At 39.0% G+C, this 17,996-nt stretch overlaps 4 protein-coding genes across 5 annotated transcripts; 3 read left to right on the top strand and 1 right to left on the bottom strand.

Annotated features, from left to right (window-relative positions):
* LOC18784658 (probable E3 ubiquitin-protein ligase RHC2A) lies at positions 624–2,382 on the top strand. The gene has a single exon (XM_020557898.1). It carries the CDS (start codon positions 829–831, stop codon positions 1,999–2,001), a length of 1,173 nt encoding a protein of 390 aa, XP_020413487.1. The 5' UTR covers positions 624–828; the 3' UTR covers positions 2,002–2,382.
* LOC18785357 (aspartic proteinase PCS1) lies at positions 7,008–8,880 on the top strand. The gene has a single exon (XM_007217974.2). It carries the CDS (start codon positions 7,261–7,263, stop codon positions 8,554–8,556), a length of 1,296 nt encoding a protein of 431 aa, XP_007218036.1. The 5' UTR covers positions 7,008–7,260; the 3' UTR covers positions 8,557–8,880.
* Positions 11,570–15,206, top strand: LOC18784811 (E3 ubiquitin-protein ligase SDIR1). Of its 2 annotated transcripts, none has more exons than XM_020557533.1 (9): positions 11,570–11,739; positions 12,365–12,500; positions 12,816–12,870; positions 12,955–13,007; positions 13,125–13,353; positions 13,515–13,629; positions 14,149–14,194; positions 14,336–14,464; positions 14,848–15,206. In XM_020557533.1, exons 2-9 carry the CDS (start codon positions 12,423–12,425, stop codon positions 14,974–14,976), a joined length of 834 nt encoding a protein of 277 aa, XP_020413122.1. In that variant the 5' UTR covers positions 11,570–11,739; positions 12,365–12,422; the 3' UTR covers positions 14,977–15,206. The 2 variants fall into 2 exon arrangements, with proteins under 2 accessions (XP_020413122.1, XP_007218797.1); XM_007218735.2 differs by having other exon boundaries at positions 11,571–11,739; positions 14,339–14,464; positions 14,848–15,180.
* On the bottom strand, positions 15,352–17,727 carry LOC18785236 (peptidyl-prolyl cis-trans isomerase FKBP20-1). The gene is made up of 6 exons (XM_020557534.1): positions 17,584–17,727; positions 16,995–17,131; positions 16,728–16,861; positions 16,558–16,637; positions 15,907–15,999; positions 15,352–15,753 (listed from the first exon to the last, which is right to left on the bottom strand). The coding sequence occupies exons 2-6, from the start codon at positions 17,101–17,103 to the stop codon at positions 15,606–15,608; spliced, it is 564 nt and encodes a 187-aa protein (XP_020413123.1). The 5' UTR covers positions 17,104–17,131; positions 17,584–17,727; the 3' UTR covers positions 15,352–15,605.

Here is a 17,996-nt window from a genome sequence, read left to right as displayed (position 1 = left end):
ATAGTTTATGTGGACAATTTTAAAAAATGTTGTTTTTGTTAATATTTCTTTAATGTTTAAGTTTATTTTTAATTATTATTTAATCTTTTTGGTTTCTTATATTGCCATCAGTTTATTATAAATTTTTTTTTTTGGGGGTCAAAGTTCATTACAATCTGTTAACTTGTTGTTTTGAAGTTTGACTTAGGGTCATAGTTAGAACTTTTGGAAAAATAGTTGACAGAGTCTCTTTTCCAAATAATAGTAAAATCCTCTCAGTTAAGAAACGAATATTGCCACGTCATCCTGTATAGAATATTCCTCTAAACTCTTCGCGCCGGCTCGCGAAGCTCAAATTGAAAACGGCGCAGCCCTCCCTTACTTCCCGCGGCTTTTCTAAGATACTCCGTTCCGTTGCCATCGCCAACTCCAAAGCGCACCGTCTCATCTCCGCTTCGCGCTTCCTCCAAAACCAACCGACCCTCACACATCTCTCATCTCTAACTCTAACGCTCACTAAACGTCGTTATGCGCTTCGCCCAATCAAGCTTCACCACGTGTGCAAAAGTTACGAGCGTTCTCGCCACGCTAAGTCGCTAATAACAAACGCGGTTTTGCTGTTAATAACACCATAAACCTTTCTGTCTTCAGTTTTTAACACGCAATTAACAAATTTGACAACCAGAAGAAACCCTTTTGTGGTTTCTTCTCTCGGGGTTTTATTCATTTTCCCATCTCTCAAACAGGACTTTTACCGTTGGGAATTGTCATTTCTCGGATCAAATTCAATTGATTTGGACTGCTAGAGGCGTTTTTTTGTTTCGGATCGGCAGTATTGATTGGCCTTCCATGTCCGCAGCGACGCCATCTTACTGGTGCTACAGATGTAGCCGCTTCGTCAGGGTTTTAAACGACGTCGCCGTCTCCTCCTCAGTGCTGTGCCCGGACTGCGGCAGTGGCTTCGTCGAGGATATCGACAACCCGACCCGCTCCGACTCGCGCCGCGTTAGGAGGATTCCAGCTGCTGCGATGTACATGATTGGAGCCAACAACCGTTCTGACTCCAATCCGGATCACACCGCTCCAAGCCCCTCGGGGCCCCGAAGACCTCGCCGGAACCAAGGCGACCGCTCGCCGTTCAACCCGGTCATCGTCCTTCGCGGGCCAACCTCCGAAGGTGCTACTTCGAACGAAGAAGGTCGCGGATTCGAGCTGTTCTACGATGACGGTGTTGGGTCGGGGCTCCGACCCTTACCTACAAGCATGTCCGAGTTTCTACTCGGGTCGGGTTTTGACCGCCTTCTCGAACAGCTGTCCCAGATCGAAATCAACGGAATCGGACGGTACGAGCAGAGACCCGCATCAAAATCTGCGGTGGAATCGATGCCGACGATCGAGCTCGACGAGTCTCACATAGCGGCGGAGCATCACTGCGCGGTGTGCAAAGAAGCGTTCGAAGTAGGAACCGAAGTTCGGGAAATGCCCTGCAAGCATATATACCACTCGGATTGTATACTCCCGTGGCTCTCCCTCCGAAACTCGTGTCCGGTATGCCGGCATGAACTGCCGGCCGATTCGGAGGCCGAGACGGGTCAGGAGGAGGACGAGAACGCGGGTCTTACGATCTGGAGGCTGCCCGGCGGCGGTTTCGCGGTGGGGAGATTCAGCGGCGGGAGAAGAGGCGTCGAGAGAGAGCTTCCGGTGGTGTACACGGAGATGGACGGCGGTTTTAACGGCGCAGGAGCTCCGAGGAGGATTTCGTGGTCGAGGAATGGAGGAAGAGGGAGACAGAGTGGTGGGTTGATGCGGTTTTTGCGGGGTTTGTTCGGTTGTTTTGGCGGGGTCCAGTCGTCGGCGGTTTCGGGTTCGGGTTCGGAGAGAAGGTTGGGGACGCCGACGCCGCCTCGAACGACGAGTCGTAGGAGGGTGAGGTTTATGGATTTGGAGCAGACGACGACGTCGACTCCGAGGCGGCGGAGGACTTGGTCGATGGATGTGAACAGTGGGATTGTTAGATGGTGAGGTTCGTTAATTTCACTCGTGGTGTAAATATTGGGGAAAAAATATGAGTGAATGCGAATGGGGCCTTGAAAATCCCATGAAATTAGTAAGCTAGTTAATTAAAAAGAAGCAGAGCATCTGCAGAAGAAGAAGGACCAGCTCCAAGAGAGACAAAGCCAAAGTGAGTTTTTAAAGTTTCATGGAGTGAAATCTGAACCAGGAATTAGACAGATTTGTAAGTGTATTTTAATTTCCTCCATGAATTTGTAATTGGTAGTGACATTCAGTTTGTATAAAGTGTAAGCATCTTCTTCTTGTTCATGTTCTTGTTCATGCATTGCATGACCTATTTCTTGTCATGAAAATTGTTGGGAAATAAATGTCTTTGCTCACTCCACTTCACCCTCGACATTTTTTTTTATTTTTAAGGTGTTTCTTTCTTACATTTCGACTGTGTGACAAAGATTGAGGTACTTGCCATTAAACTCCATAGAGATGTTGACAACGGGAAAACGACAACGTTTTTTGCATTGATAATGGGAAGAGGTCATTGTTTACTGTTTAGCGTCAGCTGGGTTTTCAGGCTTTTCTGTTCCCCTTTCTCTCTTGGGTTGCTTTGAAGTTTGAACTTCGAGCTGTGTCATCAATGGCTGCAGTACTTTTTTCCCAAGATGCTTTCTTTATAGTGTTTGATTCATAAACAACAAATGGGTAAGTAAAACGACTTGCCGTTCCACAGAACATGGGCAGTGCCATTTGTTATGTCCTTGTGTTTTTTTTCGGTTATAATTTGTTATTTGTTCTGGTCGGAGCCTATTTAAGGTAATTACATTTGGTAGCATAGTTGACTAAAAGAAACCTCACCCACAAAAATGGTCGCCTAGAAATACGAAGAAGCCAAATCATGGCACATGCCATGCCAACACGTGTCGCTCGATCCAAGCTGGTAAATATCTTCGGAAGGGATTTGGAGCTCGATTTTATTCCATATTTTAAGTGTTTGCAAATTGCATGCCATGTGGTATTCAGTGAGATAGATGCCATGCACACATTTTGGAGTTTCATGTAGAGCATATATACCATTTTCACATAAAAATCTTTCCTAATGGGTTGTGTGCATTCAACACGTGTCCCATTCATCACTTATCACGGTCACCTCATGTATTATTCATGCGGACTCGTTGTTTTTTATACAAGCGATATTAGATAAGGAGATTCAAACACAAAACTTTGGGTATGAGTTGTTGCTCTTAATTACTTGAACTTCAAACTCATTGCCACGTGACTAATTTTACAACGGTCATAGGTAGGATAGATTTCCTCCAATGTCACACCATCGCAAAAGAAACTATGACATTTTTCATTTCCCTTTATTCTGAGAAGCAGCTCAAATCAGCAGAATTTGATATTTGATGTAAATTTCTCATGTGGGAATCGAATCTTGAACATGTGTTGGAGTCTACTCTAGATGCCTATCTTTTTATCCCTTCTTAATTACTTGAACTTCAAATCCATTGCCACGTGACTAATTTTACAACGGTCATAAGTAGGGTAGATTTCCTCCAATGTCATACCATCGCAAAAGAAAAATGTGGCATTTTTTATTTCCCTTTATTCTGAGAAGCAGCTCAAATCAGCAGAATTTGATATTTGATATAAATTTCTCATGTGGGAATCGAATCTTGAACGTATGTTGGAGTCTGCTCTAGATGCCTATCTTTTTATCCCTTCTCTTAAAACTTAAAACTTTCATTTGTCTGCGTGACTGTGAGAGCTGTCGCAATGCCCCATCTCTCTCAGTTCTATATAAAGAAAGATGGCCCAACAGTTCCCCACGTCAACTCAGCAACCCATGCCTCCCTTATCCTTCCTGAAGAGCCCAAAGGTGTGAATTAGCCCACCCGTCTGTCCTACTCTTTTGGGTCTTTGGCCTTGTTCCATGAAATCTCTGAATTACAGGGTGTGGTTCTGCAGCACAAGATTGAATTGAAAAGTTGATGTCTAATTGAAGTCATAGTTTTGATCCCTTCCCAACAGATTATCGGAAAAATGAGGAGATTCAAAAAATATAAAAAGATTGGCCCCTAGATAGCAGACATCAACCACCCATATTATGTATATATTGTGGGTCACCCATCATTTATATATATATATATTGTGGGTCTTCGTCACTAAGTTTTTGTAGAGTGATAGTTGTTTTCATTTAATTAAAAGATGTTTCATATTCCACTTATTTAAATGCGAGATTAAAGATATATAAATATTATACGGAAGATAGAAAATTCAGCAAAATGCCTCTCTCTTTCAGAGGCTGAGACTGACAATTAACAATTCTTGGAGAAACAACAAAATTCGAGTCGGTGATTGATTGCCAAACCGCGTTAGCACTTGAGATTGCTATGAGGGTAAGAATCTAACTCACGTCACATAAAGCTTTGCATGCAATGCAATTTACTTACCTGCTTCTTCTTCCCCGGTCCCTTGGGTTGGGTCACTTGTGTGAGTGATTGAGAAAGCATACCAAATTCATTTCTTTTTTATTATATTGACTCATCCAAAATCCAGTCTTGTTAAAAGCTAATCATCATTGTTCAATCATCTACATCAAATGCCAAACTATCCATTCCGCAATAAATTTTTTAGGACACGGTCAATGGTGGACTCAATAATTTTTTAGCAAAGGTGTAATTTTCGCCATAATTGTTAATAAATAAATAAATACAAGCACGATGTGTAGCATAACATAGCGTAGTGCAGTAGCAGACTGACTTCGTTTAGGTTTTTCGTCGAACACCTAGAGTGCACCTTCTAGGTCGAGTAGAGGTGAAATATGCAACAACTATAATGGCTTTTCCGGCAAGAGAAAATACAGCTACACCTCATTGCGCCTTAATAGGTATGTCACCGAACATGATTGAAATTCAAACATTATCTCAAATAATCAACAGTTATGATTCATAGTCTAATATAACAGTATGTTTGGTAAGTTATGAAGAATAAAAAATTTCCTCTTATCTAGTCGACCAAATCTTTGTCTTGTTGTCTAGGAATAAATGAGTAAGAGACTTTTCTGTGTTTCCAATTCAATCGGGTCCATGCTCATAATTTAGGTTTTTGTCATTCTACCAAAGAAAATTTCAAACCCTAGAAAGGGAGAGATTTCTCTTTTATTGGAACTGATAATGCAGATGGTCCCAAAGGGTAACTAATGGACAATTTGATGGATGGCACGCAGGGACATGTGGTTGGACATGAGGGCTTGAGTGCTTGACTTGAACTTATGCATGTAACTTCCTTCAACTGTTGGGTCTAAAATTATCACAGCTATATACCATTCTTTCTTGTTAGATATGTCATTGTTGCCATCAAGGCTATGTCTTTTTATTAGTCCGCAAAGCATGCTTCAGACATTGTAATAGGAAGCAACATCAACACCCGCACGAATCACGATTCCAATTCAGTCACAATCCTTTTTGGTATTAGGTATGCTTCGCATTTATTTGAAGATTTTGACCCCTAATCCTTGTGGAAACCAGCAAAAAGTGGCAATCAATCAAGGCTTGTGAGACTAGTATGCACGACTCCTCTTTGGTGGCTAATTCATTAGTCAATTATTCATAAATAATTTAAAGAAAAAAAACACATTACATTTACCTAATAATACAACAGTATTGTGACCCAATGCTCAAAAGGCCATTGACTACCTACACAGAGAAAAAATCAATGACAACACCCAACTAAAATCGCAATGACGCGATTTATGTCTTATTCGTGTTCGACCACAACTAAATTGTGGTTTTTGTTACGAGAGATTAAACATGGGCTAATATTGAGGTTTTCTAACAGTGAAATAGTGAAAGCAAGAAAGCATTTTTGAGTAAATCAGAAGTTTGAAAAGAGATTTAAGTTGACTGACTAGTATATTAGAGTGGCTGCCCCCAATACCAAAGTTTTTATATTTTACGTGCATGCCCAAAGTTTCCAAACATTAGTTTAATTATTAATTAATGCCTGGTTGACAATATAATACACACTTATGAGTTGTTAATGAAATAATTGTCTATAAAAAAGGTTCAAGAGTCAAGGCTATAAATTAATGAGCTTTCTCACCTCCATGCATCTTAGATTTTTGTGGGTGCGGTGTGTTTTGGGTTCTTTCCGACTTTCTTGAAGTTTGTATTCATATTTGTCTCCAGTTGTACCTTCCAGATAATGCCTTTTGAAAGAGCATGTCGGGTCCTCACGAATCACAAGCTCACGTAAGTCAAGAGTGATTGTTAATCACCAGCTCATATGTGATGAGATTAGAGAGATTGAATCTTATATAACAAAAGTGGGTGAAAGCAAAAGAAAGTACAGTATAAAAATGAACTGTGTCTTCCATATATATATATTCTCGATGGAAGCTTACAATTGAATCTATATGAATAATAGAAGGTTGTATTGTCGCCTGATGATTTTAGTATATTTATGTTATAACACGTGTATTTATTTATTAATATTATATTTTACGTCATGACATATCAATCATATCATCTATACACATTATAACACGTCGACTACCAATGACAAATAAAGAGTTGGAATTAATCCCTTTTTTTGGATTGATGGATTCGGAGCTTAATCAATGAGGAAGCAAAGAATTAAGCACAGTGCAGCCACTTATACATATATTCATGACTCGTGGAAAATAAGCGAATTGCAAAGCAAATCCAGTAGCAGAGCAAAGCAAGCTGTCGATCATGGATGAAATCTTCCAATTTAATATTTGATTAGTGATTGTATTTCCCTCTAACGTGAAGCCAAAATGCAGTAAAAACATGAGTAAAATAATCAAGATCAACTGATGAAGACAGAACGAGAGAGAGAGAGAGAGAGAGAGAGAGAGAGAGAGAGAGAGAGAGAGAGAGAGAGAGAATCAAAACTTTTGATTGGATCATACGCTTTGCACGTAACAAATTTCTTAAACCAAAATTCAAAGAGCATGTCATTATTCACACAGCTAGCTTCTAGTATTTAAGAAACCAGAAAGAGTAGCTTTCATTTCACTGCACATACGCACCAAATACACAATACAAAGACCCCGCCACCACCACAACTCTCTCAATCTCTCTCAAACCAACACCACCAAACACAACCACACCACTCAAAACCCTCTGCATAAAAGCATTCAAATCCCAACTCAAAAACAACCCAAACCATTCATTTGAATTTGCATTTGATTTTCCCATCTGTATTTTTTCATCTTTTTTTTTAAATTTTTTTTATCATAAATAAACCATGCCCATTGTTCTTCCTCTTCTTCTTCTTCTCTGCTTCTTCACCCACTGCACACTCTGTTTCTCTGCTTCAAAACCACGAACACTCATTCTACCTCTCAAAACAGAGACACTTCCACATGGGTTTGCCCCACATTCAACAAACAAGCTCTCTTTCCACCACAACGTCACCTTAACAATCCAACTTTCCGTGGGTTCGCCCCCACAGAACGTTACCATGGTCCTTGACACAGGCAGTGAGCTCTCTTGGCTCCACTGCAAGAAAGCCCCAAACTTGAACTCTGTTTTCAACCCACTCGCCTCTAAATCTTATTCTACCATACCTTGCTCTTCGCCCGTTTGCCGGACCCGAACCCGAGACTTCTCCATACCCGTTTCCTGCGACCCCAAAAAGCTCTGCCACGCCACTCTCTCCTACGCCGACGCTTCTTCCATTGAAGGCAACCTCGCATCCGAAACTTTCGTTCTCGGGTTGTCCACACAACCCGGTACGATATTCGGGTGCATGGATTCCGGGTTCAGTTCCAACTCGGAGGAAGACGCCAAGACCACCGGGTTAATGGGTATGAACCGCGGGTCGTTATCCTTCGTTACCCAAATGGGGTTCCCGAAATTTTCGTACTGCATATCGGGTCGTGACTCGTCCGGTATTCTACTTTTCGGGGAAGCGAAATTCGCTTGGCTGCGTCCCTTGAACTACACCCCTTTGGTCCAAATATCCACCCCATTGCCGTACTTCGACCGAGTCGCTTACACCGTCCAGCTCGAGGGGATCAGAGTTTCGGGCAAAGTGTTACCGCTCCCGAAATCGGTTTTCGTACCGGACCATACCGGGGCTGGTCAGACAATGGTCGACTCGGGAACCCAGTTCACGTTCCTACTCGGTCCGGTTTACACCGCGCTAAAAAACGAGTTCATTCAGCAAACCAAACCGGTTTTGAGAGTTTTGAACGATCCGAATTTCGTTTTCCAAGGAGCCATGGATTTGTGCTACCAAGTCCCGATGAACCGGCCGAGTCTGCCCCAGCTGCCAACGGTGACCTTAATGTTTCAGGGGGCCGAGATGAGCGTATCGGGCGAGAGGCTGTTGTATCGCGTACCGGGAATGGTGAGGGGTAGTGATTCGGTGTACTGCTTCACATTCGGAAACTCTGACTTGCTAGGCATCGAGGCGTTCGTGATTGGACATCACCATCAGCAAAACGTGTGGATGGAGTTTGACTTGGAGAAGTCCAGAGTGGGAGTGGCTGAGGTTAGGTGTGATCTTGCAAGTCAAAGACTTGGGTTGGGGGTCTAGCTGGGGCCCCCCAGCTGGCAAAATTTTTGTGAGTGTTTGGGTCACCTTGATCAAGGGCCCACCACATTGGCTGAGTTTGTGGGCCCATTTGGTTCAGAATCTTCAGATAGTATGTGGTCATGGATGGAAAATAGGGTAAATATCAGGATTAGTTTGCACTGTGTTCAGCTGTTGTTGTTAAAAAAAATTTCTTGCAACAGGAATAACACTATTTTATTATTCTGATTAATAATATAATGATATGTGAAAAAGTTAATCGATGTATTGTTGCGTTATTGACAAAAATAACAAAAAATGTTATTCTCTGAGAGTGTTTTTGGTTTTTGTTGCTATCTTAGTAATAAATTTTTTAAATTTTAAATTTTTTTGGGTTTTTACAAAACTGTGAGATTCTCTGGATCTCTGTGGGTACGTTTGGTGAAGTGGATTTGTCCTATTTGTTTTAATGGTGAGGGTAGGTGGGTTTTGAATTGATGGAGAGGATACAGAAGATGAAAGATCTAGCAGGGTCCATTGCCCAAGATTCCAACTCCTATGGTTTGATTTGGGTTTTTTCTTTCTGTGGGACCAAATAAGGTGCATGATTCGAAGGGTCCATAAGTTGCTGGTCTATCAAGAGTCATTTAGTGGGCCACATACATTTGGGCCATGTGCATTTGGACTTAAATATAAGAATTTGGGCATGATATTTTGAGTTTAGCATTATTAGATATGGCCTTACTATTGTTGGGTCTCTAGCTCAAATAGTACAACATTTTTACCCCCCACATATGTAGGGGTGGGCACTCAAACCGGCGAACCGGAAATTCGAGTCAAATCGTACCGAACTAAATCCGAAAAAAATCGAGTTGACCAAAAAGTCAACAATCGGTCAAAAATCGAACTGGACCGATTTCGGATTCGATTCCATGTCTTCAAAAATCGAACTGGGCAGAACCGAACCGGTCAAATTAAAAAATATATATATAATTTAAATATATAATTATATTTAATGCTATATTTTTAATTTCACTAAAAAAAAATATTTATCCAAGTTCAATTTCAAAATATATCACTTTTCTAACTTTAATATTTATTTTTATATGAAATTGAATAATTTGTTAATTTTCAAGTAAAATAATAATATTTTAGTTGAGAATTGTATTAAAAAATAATTTTTAAAAACAATTTTTATAATCCGGTTCAAAAAAGAACTGAAACTGGAACAGAACCAGACAATTTTTGAAATTTTTTGATTAAAACCAAACCAAACCAAACTGAATAAATAATACCGGATCGGTTTTAATTTGAGGCAAAAATCGGTCCAAACCGAACCATGCCCACCCCTACACATATGTCGTTCAACTAGGGCTGATCCTGAAATTTTCAGGATCCAGGGCAAAAATAAAAATTAAGCACTTATATATAATTTATTTAAAGTTAGTGATGAATTCACTCTCATTTTTCAACCAAGATCTAACCTCTTCAAACTTCAACATGATTTTGTTGTTAAGATTCATTAACTAAATCATTATCAATTCCTACAAATTCTTCAACATAATTTTTCTGTTCAGATTCATTAACTAAATATTCAGTTGAGTTATCAAGTGAACTATTTGTTTTGTTAAGAAGAAATATATCCATAGCTCCCTTTTGAGATTTAGTTAATTCTTCTCTCTCTCTTTTTCATTTTCTATTTTGATTTCCAGAAACAATGCAATTTTAACACTTCAAAGAATAAACAAAGAAAAACATACCGTGTAATTTGAGAAATCCCCCTCCACAGTAACAAACTTGATATTTCCAAATTTGCAATCAATTATAGCTTAGAAAAATTCATGCAAAGAGAATGCATAAATCACGAATCTACAAACAAAATAATTATTATATTTCCCTTTTCATTTGATATCAAATCATGAAAAATTACCTTCAATTAATTTTTACAATGACCAATTTTTGCACTGAACAAAAGCCCACACTTCGGATTTTGGAATCTCCGCAATCTACCAACAGAAAAATTAATTTAGGGATTCACAACTTTGGAACTAGTAAGAAAGGCTTAGATGAGATGAGAAGGAGAAGTAAAATTTAGAATAGATAATGTTAACCTAGAGGAGTGGAATGGGTAGCCCAAAAGGGTTCTTCTTGAGGAGCGGAAGAGATGTGCATTCGTCCATAACGCGAATGTCATTTTTGTTTTCTCAAAAATATTAAATCAGTTTATAATAATATAATATAACACTATTACACTTATTAAAAAATAAATAAAATTTGGCCCATCTGAATAATGGGCCCAGGGCAGTCGCACTGACTACCCCTGTTCAGGGCCGAGCATGTGTTCAACAATCATCATTTCACTTGTAAACACTATCATGCTCTTGATCACACACACACACACACACACACACATACACACCGCATTTCAAAATATCTGAAAATGGTAATGCATGATTTCAGTCACAACATTTCAAAATATTTGAAAATGGTAATGCATAATTTCAGTCAATATACGATTAACATAGTCATGAAAATTCAAATCGAAAATTGATACACAATGAATGAAGATTTCTTGTTTAAAAATTGTTACTTGGATATTGATCATGAAGTCATGTATATTAGTGCATATAATTCATTAAAGAGTGATCAACAACATAATTTACACCGTCCACTTATCATAACAAACTTTTCAAACATCACGTGATCCTCTATTGTAAAATGATGTTGGTGAAATTGCATAATGGATTTTCTTTTTATAACACCAATAACATTTCCTAAATTTTAGACAGAATACAATAACTCTTACAAATTTTCATTTCCCAAATTCAAAGGAAAGAAAAAAAAAATCGCGAGTGACAAATAAATACGATTCCGCTATGCAAAACGGTGCGTTTCTTAGGGGATGTGTTGTGTGGAAGCTAGAAACTCCTCGAATGGAGTCAGATGTCACAGTCAAAGAATCCGTTAAAGACGACCCAGAAGAAACGGTGTCGTAACGGCAATAGTAATTTAACTAATCTTAGATTTAACCGGACAGTGACGATAGACAAAGCTTTAAAGCTTCCGCGGCAAACGCGTCCGAGTCGAATCAGATCTCTCTGTACATTGCAACTCGCTCTTTCATCTCCCGCAGAGACGTTGCATGGCGTTTTCAAGATAACGCCGCCGTTTCCCGGGATCTGAACCATCTGAAGTAATTTCTTTTTGGTAATTCTCCATCTTTTGCATTTTCTGTCCCGTCTTTATTCTGTGATTGCTTTAATTTTCTTAATCACAGGCTTTTGAAAGCTTCTTCCAATCAGCCTCTGTTATTCTTAATATTTCCCAGCGTGCGATCGCTACCTGAATTACTGCTTTTATGTGAAGACTAATTTTTTTTGGTTCATTGTGTTGTTGAGGGAATGTGATTTTGGGATTAGGGTTTTCTTGATGAGTGATTCTCTATCCGAAATTTATAATAGATTGGATTTTTGTTTTTTTTTTTTGTTCTGTGGCGGAAACTAGATCAGCTTGCTTAGTTTAGTTCGCTATATACACTTAACAGCAGGGAATTCTTAGGGAGTTCACAGCTTGATACCTTTTTTTATACGTTATTTAAGGTCTACTTTGTTTAGCTGGGAATTTTTAGTGTAATGCGTTTTCTTCCAAATCATGTGGGTCATTTCCAGTATTTGCTAAAATGGTGTCTAAGTTTTTGTGACCCATAATTTGTTTATTGCATCTTAATTGGCACTCTTGAGTTTGGTTTTACGATGGTTTTCCATAAACTAGCTTCTTTTGGTTTATGAATTATGACGCTTACTGAATGAACATTTTGGCGTTTTAATTTCAGCGAACTTGAAAATCAGTGACTTAATATTTTCAGCAGAGCTCTTCTAAATCCTAAAGACATGAGTTTTGTTTTCCGGGGGACAAGAGCAGATATTGAAAGTGGATTCCCGGAATTTATACCAGAGCGGCGTGCAATGGTACATTTCTTGTATTTCTGAAATTTTGTGTGTGCAGTTTTTAGTGAAAGTTGGGGCAGTTCATTTTCTGTCTATTTTATCAGTTGCCATTGCCTTTGGACACATTTGCACCTTCTCCCCCTTAAGAATAAGGATGGAGGGTGAGTTCTGTGGTTTATCCATGGTGGGTTTGTGTATGTAATCTCAGAGCAAGGGTGGAGGGGTGAGTTCTGGGGTTCAGTCATTGTGGGTTGTGTGTGTAAATTTCCTAGGGGAAAAGAGGGTAGAGGTGTTATTATCTATTAATTCGTATTGATATTGGCTGTTTTGTATCAGCGCGTTCATGCATCACGTTCTGTCAATTCCAACTCACTTGCTTTTCTTGTCACAGGTACATTTAATCTTACCCTTTTGTCTTATTAGTTTGTAATTTTGTTAGTTATTACTAACTTCTGTGTATATGTTGTCTTTCCAGTTCTTTTGTTATTCATGATACTGAACTCGCACCAGATGTCACCTAATTTCCTGGTATTGTCTTTCTCTGAGCGTGTAAATTGGTTTGTTAGTTTTACTGGTCAAGTTCGCTGTTCGTTTGGGTATTTTTATGAGAAGTTAAAAATCCTTCTTTCAAACTGATGTATGTAGCTCTGGCTAGTTCTTGGCGTCTTTTTGATGGCCACAACGTTAAGGATGTACGCAACCTGTCAACAACTTCAAGCTCAAGCACAGGCTCATGCAGCGGCAGCCAGCGGCCTTCTTGGTCATACTGAATTGCGGTTGCATGTGCCACCATCCATAGCCCTAGCAACAAGAGGGCGCCTTCAAGGCCTCAGACTTCAGCTTGCACTTCTTGATCGGGAATTTGATGACCTAGGTTTGGTAGTTATATCCATCTAGAATGAGTTTTATGTCTTGAAAACCAATACATGGGGATTATAAATTTCACTAGCCAAACCATGGCTTTATATTTTGTTCTCTTAATACTTTTCCTAGGCCCCTAGTTTTATGTCAACATTTTCTTCTGTTCGATACCAGATTATGAAACTTTGCGAGCTTTGGATTCTGATAATGTTCCAGCAGCTTCTTCTATGAGTGAGGAAGAGATAAATGCTCTTCCAGTCCATAAATACAAGGTTATGGGTCTTCAGACGTAAGTTCTCTAGTTTTATTTGTGAGCTTGGTTGTTGCACTAACGTTTTGGCAGATGATAAATAGATTCCTTATTTTTGTTGGTTTTCCATCCTTCTCAAAAAGACATTTTGTAATTAACTAAGTGAACTTCACATTTTAATAAGTTATGTTTTGTCTGCTTATTTGTGCATGCACCTGTTTGAACATATAAATTTGGCTTGTATCGAATATGTAGTGTATTTTTTACGCTTATAATACATTATTGAATTTAGTTCCACAAATTTGGAGCTGAGAGTTAAGTTTAGTGTTGTATAGGGTTCCACTCTGTTTTTCCTGAGTGGTTGATTAGAAGCATTGACAACTACGGGGATTTGGACCAAAAGAATTGAGAGATTTTGTTCTGTTATTTACATGCTCATATTATTTTGGTATGACGGCGGGGCCAAAGCCCCACATGTTCATACTATTTTGAGGCAAATGGAAGAATGAATTGAATCATAGTTGCCTAATATTTTATATGGTTCTGTTCTGAATGCAGTGGTGCTTCATCGATTCAACAAGCTTCATCTTCAGTACCCTCTGAGGTATTCGCTTTAAACTATCCCTTTGTCCTTTTGTAATTTCCGCCCTTCTGACAGGAAATTTCTAACATACTATATAATCTCATATCATATGATAGCATTCCATTTATCTCTGTACCATTGTATTTTCTCTCTTCTATTTAGCAGAAGAAGCAAGAAACTGCTAACACAGTTGGGAGCACAAAAGCCTCAGAAGATGAACTGACTTGCAGTGTTTGCTTGGAGCAAGTTAACGTGGGAGAACTAATCCGCAGCCTTCCTTGCATGCATCAGGTTCAGTTTGTTTTTTCAGTGGCTTAACATTGTTGGTATTATATTTCCTATATTTTTCAGTTGTGGGATTTTTAGGGAGTTCTTGCTAGAGTTGATTATTTGCATTGAAATGCACACGTGCAAACGCATACCCACGCACATGCACACACTGTCACACTCACATGAAATATGAACAGAAAACACAGCTTCCGAGGAATAACTTTAGCTAACTTGACTAGTGGAATCATTTTGCATACCAAAACCTGTAAGTAACTTGAGTTTAAAATGTAAGGGGTTGTCTTTGTATGTTTTTGTGATCCATGATATTATAAAATTCACTTTGTAATGATGTTTTGTATTCTAAAATCTTGATTTGATATAATTGTTCCGTTGCTTTGCCGCAGTTCCATGCTAGTTGCATAGATCCTTGGCTGAGGCAACAGGGAACCTGCCCAGTGTGTAAATTCAGAGCAGGATCGGTGGCGTGGCATGAAAATAGCCAAGGTGGAATGGATCCTTCGTACATGGTTTGATTATTAACAGTGTAACTAGTAGATGCAGTACCTGCATAGTTAGGCACATGGTTAATATTGAGAGCTTATGCCCAGCATTGCTGTAATTATCGTGACATAGGCATTGGAATGGCAGAATATTATGTCCTCACTACAAGTTTTGTGTATTTGATTTGATTTCTTCAAATCTGTATTAATAGAATTATCTTATCGGTCTGAAATTTATGACAGAAGCTTGTTTGCTCGGGACTTGTATCGGACCTAATGGTTTGAGTTTCCAAGAGGTAGACACATTTGATCTGAAAATTCCGAAATTCACTTAGAATTAAAACTTCCAAACTCAGAAATTTATCAGAATCGAAATTTTCAATCTAACCCGGCGGTAAAGAAAAGCAATTACTCAGCATGGGTAAACACTAGCATGGATTTGAAATACAACATCTCAGATATTTCCATACTAAAAAAGGGAAGTACAATAACCCACTAGTACCTTGATTATGCTTGACATAAGCTTATAGTAGATAAAATAATAGGTCATTCAAAGTCATACTGTGAAGTTGCACAAAGGTCACGGTTCTGTCTAACTCATGCATAAAATTTTATTTATTGTATATATAGGATCACGTTCATGCAAATATGCATTTACGCGCCTATTTTCCTTTGCCTTTTCCCTTTCCACCCTTCTTGGCATCTAACTTAGCTTGAATACGAGCAGCAGCAGCAGCTTTCGCCTCTTCTCTCTTCTTCTTCTCTTCCTCTTTGTTTGCAGCAGCCATCTCCCTCTGCTTCTTCAGTTCTCTGTTGTGAGTACCAATATGCAATTTAATCCATCATACTGTTTATGAAAGTTGGTAGATCTCAATGGAACCAACAAGAAGAATAACGATAACAATATGACTTGCACTATATCTCGAGAACAAGTCACAGAACAGATAAAAGCATAAAACTTACTCTAGCCTGGCCCTTTCTTCTGAGGCACTACCCAAACTTAATCCCTTCCGTGGATTGCAAGCCACCAACTCCACCTCAAATATAAGGGTTGCCCTGCAGGATATATTTGTAATGGACTATGCATTAGTTACAAAAACATGGTAAAGAGACACCATTTGTGATAAGAAATAAGGACGATTGACAAAGCAAACTGATGCAGACTTTTATGAACATTTGGATGTAATCATAAGCCAAAATGCTTAATGCACAAATTGGATGTTTTGGGTGGGTGACGACCCCCACCCTAAAGGAGTCTTACCACCGGGATTTTTTTATACTTTTCTTTCCAACATGCTTCTGAAGATTCTACTTCTATATATTAGATATCTTGGTTTAAAGTTGGGTGTCGAAGATCAACAACCTAATAACTCTTATTTCATATTTCAAGGCTTGGATGTAATTGTTGCCAATAAGTATTATACAATCCCACGTTTGGGACGGAAATAAGCCTGGTCAAGGTCCTATCAACATATAGAACTAATCTCTCCAAAAACGTTGTTTTGGAATATCAATGGACATATATATATATCTATAAGTTCACAAAGTTACTAGCATCTTTGATTGTTTTCTCTAAGAACAACTTTGATAGAAAAGTTAGAGCAATGAAATTACTCTGGTGGAATATCTGGTGGAGAACCCGCACTTCCATAGGCATATTCTGGCTTGCAAGTGATTTTAGCAATCTCCCCAACCTGGTGAAACCAACAGAAGATAAAACATGTAACAGGAGACTTGAACACCTACTAAATTTCTTAAAGAGAAGCTCAGAAACATATTTTGACCTTCATGGTTTTCACTGCAATATCCCAAGCCTTGATTACACTGCCCTTCCCCAGCTCAAATGAGAAAACCGTGTTATCTTCATGTGTCGTATCAAAAACTTCGTTGGTTTCCTCAAGAATGCCTTCATAATGAACTGCCCAACATAAAGTATAGGTACAGAGTAAAGACAAGTTTGCTAGGTCATTCCGCTCGAGTTAATTATAAAATGTTGTTACTACACCATTAACAAATAAACATCAGCAACAGCACTATAATATAGTTCATACCATCAACGAGGGGAAGGTCTTGGGTCGGAGCAATTGCATCTGGTTTTGCATGCCTTACAATTTTCTTGAGGACCCCTCCATCCCCGCTCAAATCAATTGCATCACTCATTGCTACAACACTTGCAATCTTCAATGGTCTGTTCGTGTCATAAAAAGGAAACATTGAGCCGCAACAATATAAAATGGATAGGAAATAAGCCCAATTTACAGGCAAAGCTACCACATCATTACTTATCCATCAAAAACCCTCCAAAAGGATTTATCTTTTGGGCACAACTATTATTAATTAAGGATTAATTAATTTAATTCTAATGCATTCATACTACTAGAACAAGTGTATAACAATTAACATTATATCTCCTGTAATCTAAGGTTTATCAAAACCCCAATTGCAAATAAAAAATTCCAAAAGAAATAATTTTCTTCTTCTAAAAAGAGATGAACAAGTAAATTGATTCGAAACCAATCAGATTAAGGTTTTCACTAGAGTTCAACAAATACTATCTTTCAATCCCAAATTAACAAGGAAAGCAAAAATAAATAAATAAACAGTGGTTTTGAGAGAGAGAGAGTTGGGGGGAGGACTGACCCGTTCCGAGGGAATATAGCAGCTTCCGAAACGGAGCAGGGCAATCGGGTTGTCGGGTTGAAAGGGAGACGATAAATCGGGTCGTATAGCCGGGAGCTTCGGTGGCCATGGGCGTTTGGTAAAGTTTGTGCTCAACAAGGAAACCTGGCGTTCTTATATTCACGATGATTCGATGCCAATCCCACGCGCACTTTGTGGCGGGTGATGTAGCAGATGCTCAAGTGATGTTAGAAAAGTACAAGTGGCTGAGCACACAGATGGAGCTATAGAGACTTTAAATTTAGTCTCTCTTTTTAGTTGAAAAAAAAATTTAGGGTGTGATTGACTACTCTCACAATCAATATTAGGACAGATTCACAATCTTGAATTAGAAGGACTTATACGTGGCACCCAACCCAACTACCAGCTATCAC

The sequence above is a fragment of the Prunus persica genome, chromosome G2, assembly GCF_000346465.2.
Source record: "Prunus persica cultivar Lovell chromosome G2, Prunus_persica_NCBIv2, whole genome shotgun sequence".
NCBI classification, from domain to species: Eukaryota; Viridiplantae; Streptophyta; class Magnoliopsida; order Rosales; family Rosaceae; genus Prunus; species Prunus persica.
This window is presented reverse-complemented; position numbering and strand designations above follow the sequence as displayed.

Coding starts and splice junctions, on each gene's coding strand:
- LOC18784658 (XM_020557898.1), top strand. CDS start 829: ATGTCCGCAGCGACGCCATCTTACTGGTGCTACAGATGTAGCCGCTTC.
- LOC18785357 (XM_007217974.2), top strand. CDS start 7,261: ATGCCCATTGTTCTTCCTCTTCTTCTTCTTCTCTGCTTCTTCACCCAC.
- LOC18784811 (XM_020557533.1), top strand. CDS start 12,423: ATGAGTTTTGTTTTCCGGGGGACAAGAGCAGATATTGAAAGTGGATTC. Junction 12,501..12,815: donor TACCAGAGCGGCGTGCAATG/GTACATTTCTTG, acceptor GTTTTGTATCAG/CGCGTTCATGCATCACGTTC. Junction 13,008..13,124: donor AGATGTCACCTAATTTCCTG/GTATTGTCTTTC, acceptor TGATGTATGTAG/CTCTGGCTAGTTCTTGGCGT.
- LOC18785236 (XM_020557534.1), bottom strand. CDS start 17,103: ATGAGTGATGCAATTGATTTGAGCGGGGATGGAGGGGTCCTCAAGAAA. Junction 16,638..16,727: donor TTGCAGTGAAAACCATGAAG/GTCAAAATATGT, acceptor TGGTTTCACCAG/GTTGGGGAGATTGCTAAAAT. Junction 15,754..15,906: donor GAAGAAAGGGCCAGGCTAGA/GTAAGTTTTATG, acceptor TACTCACAACAG/AGAACTGAAGAAGCAGAGGG.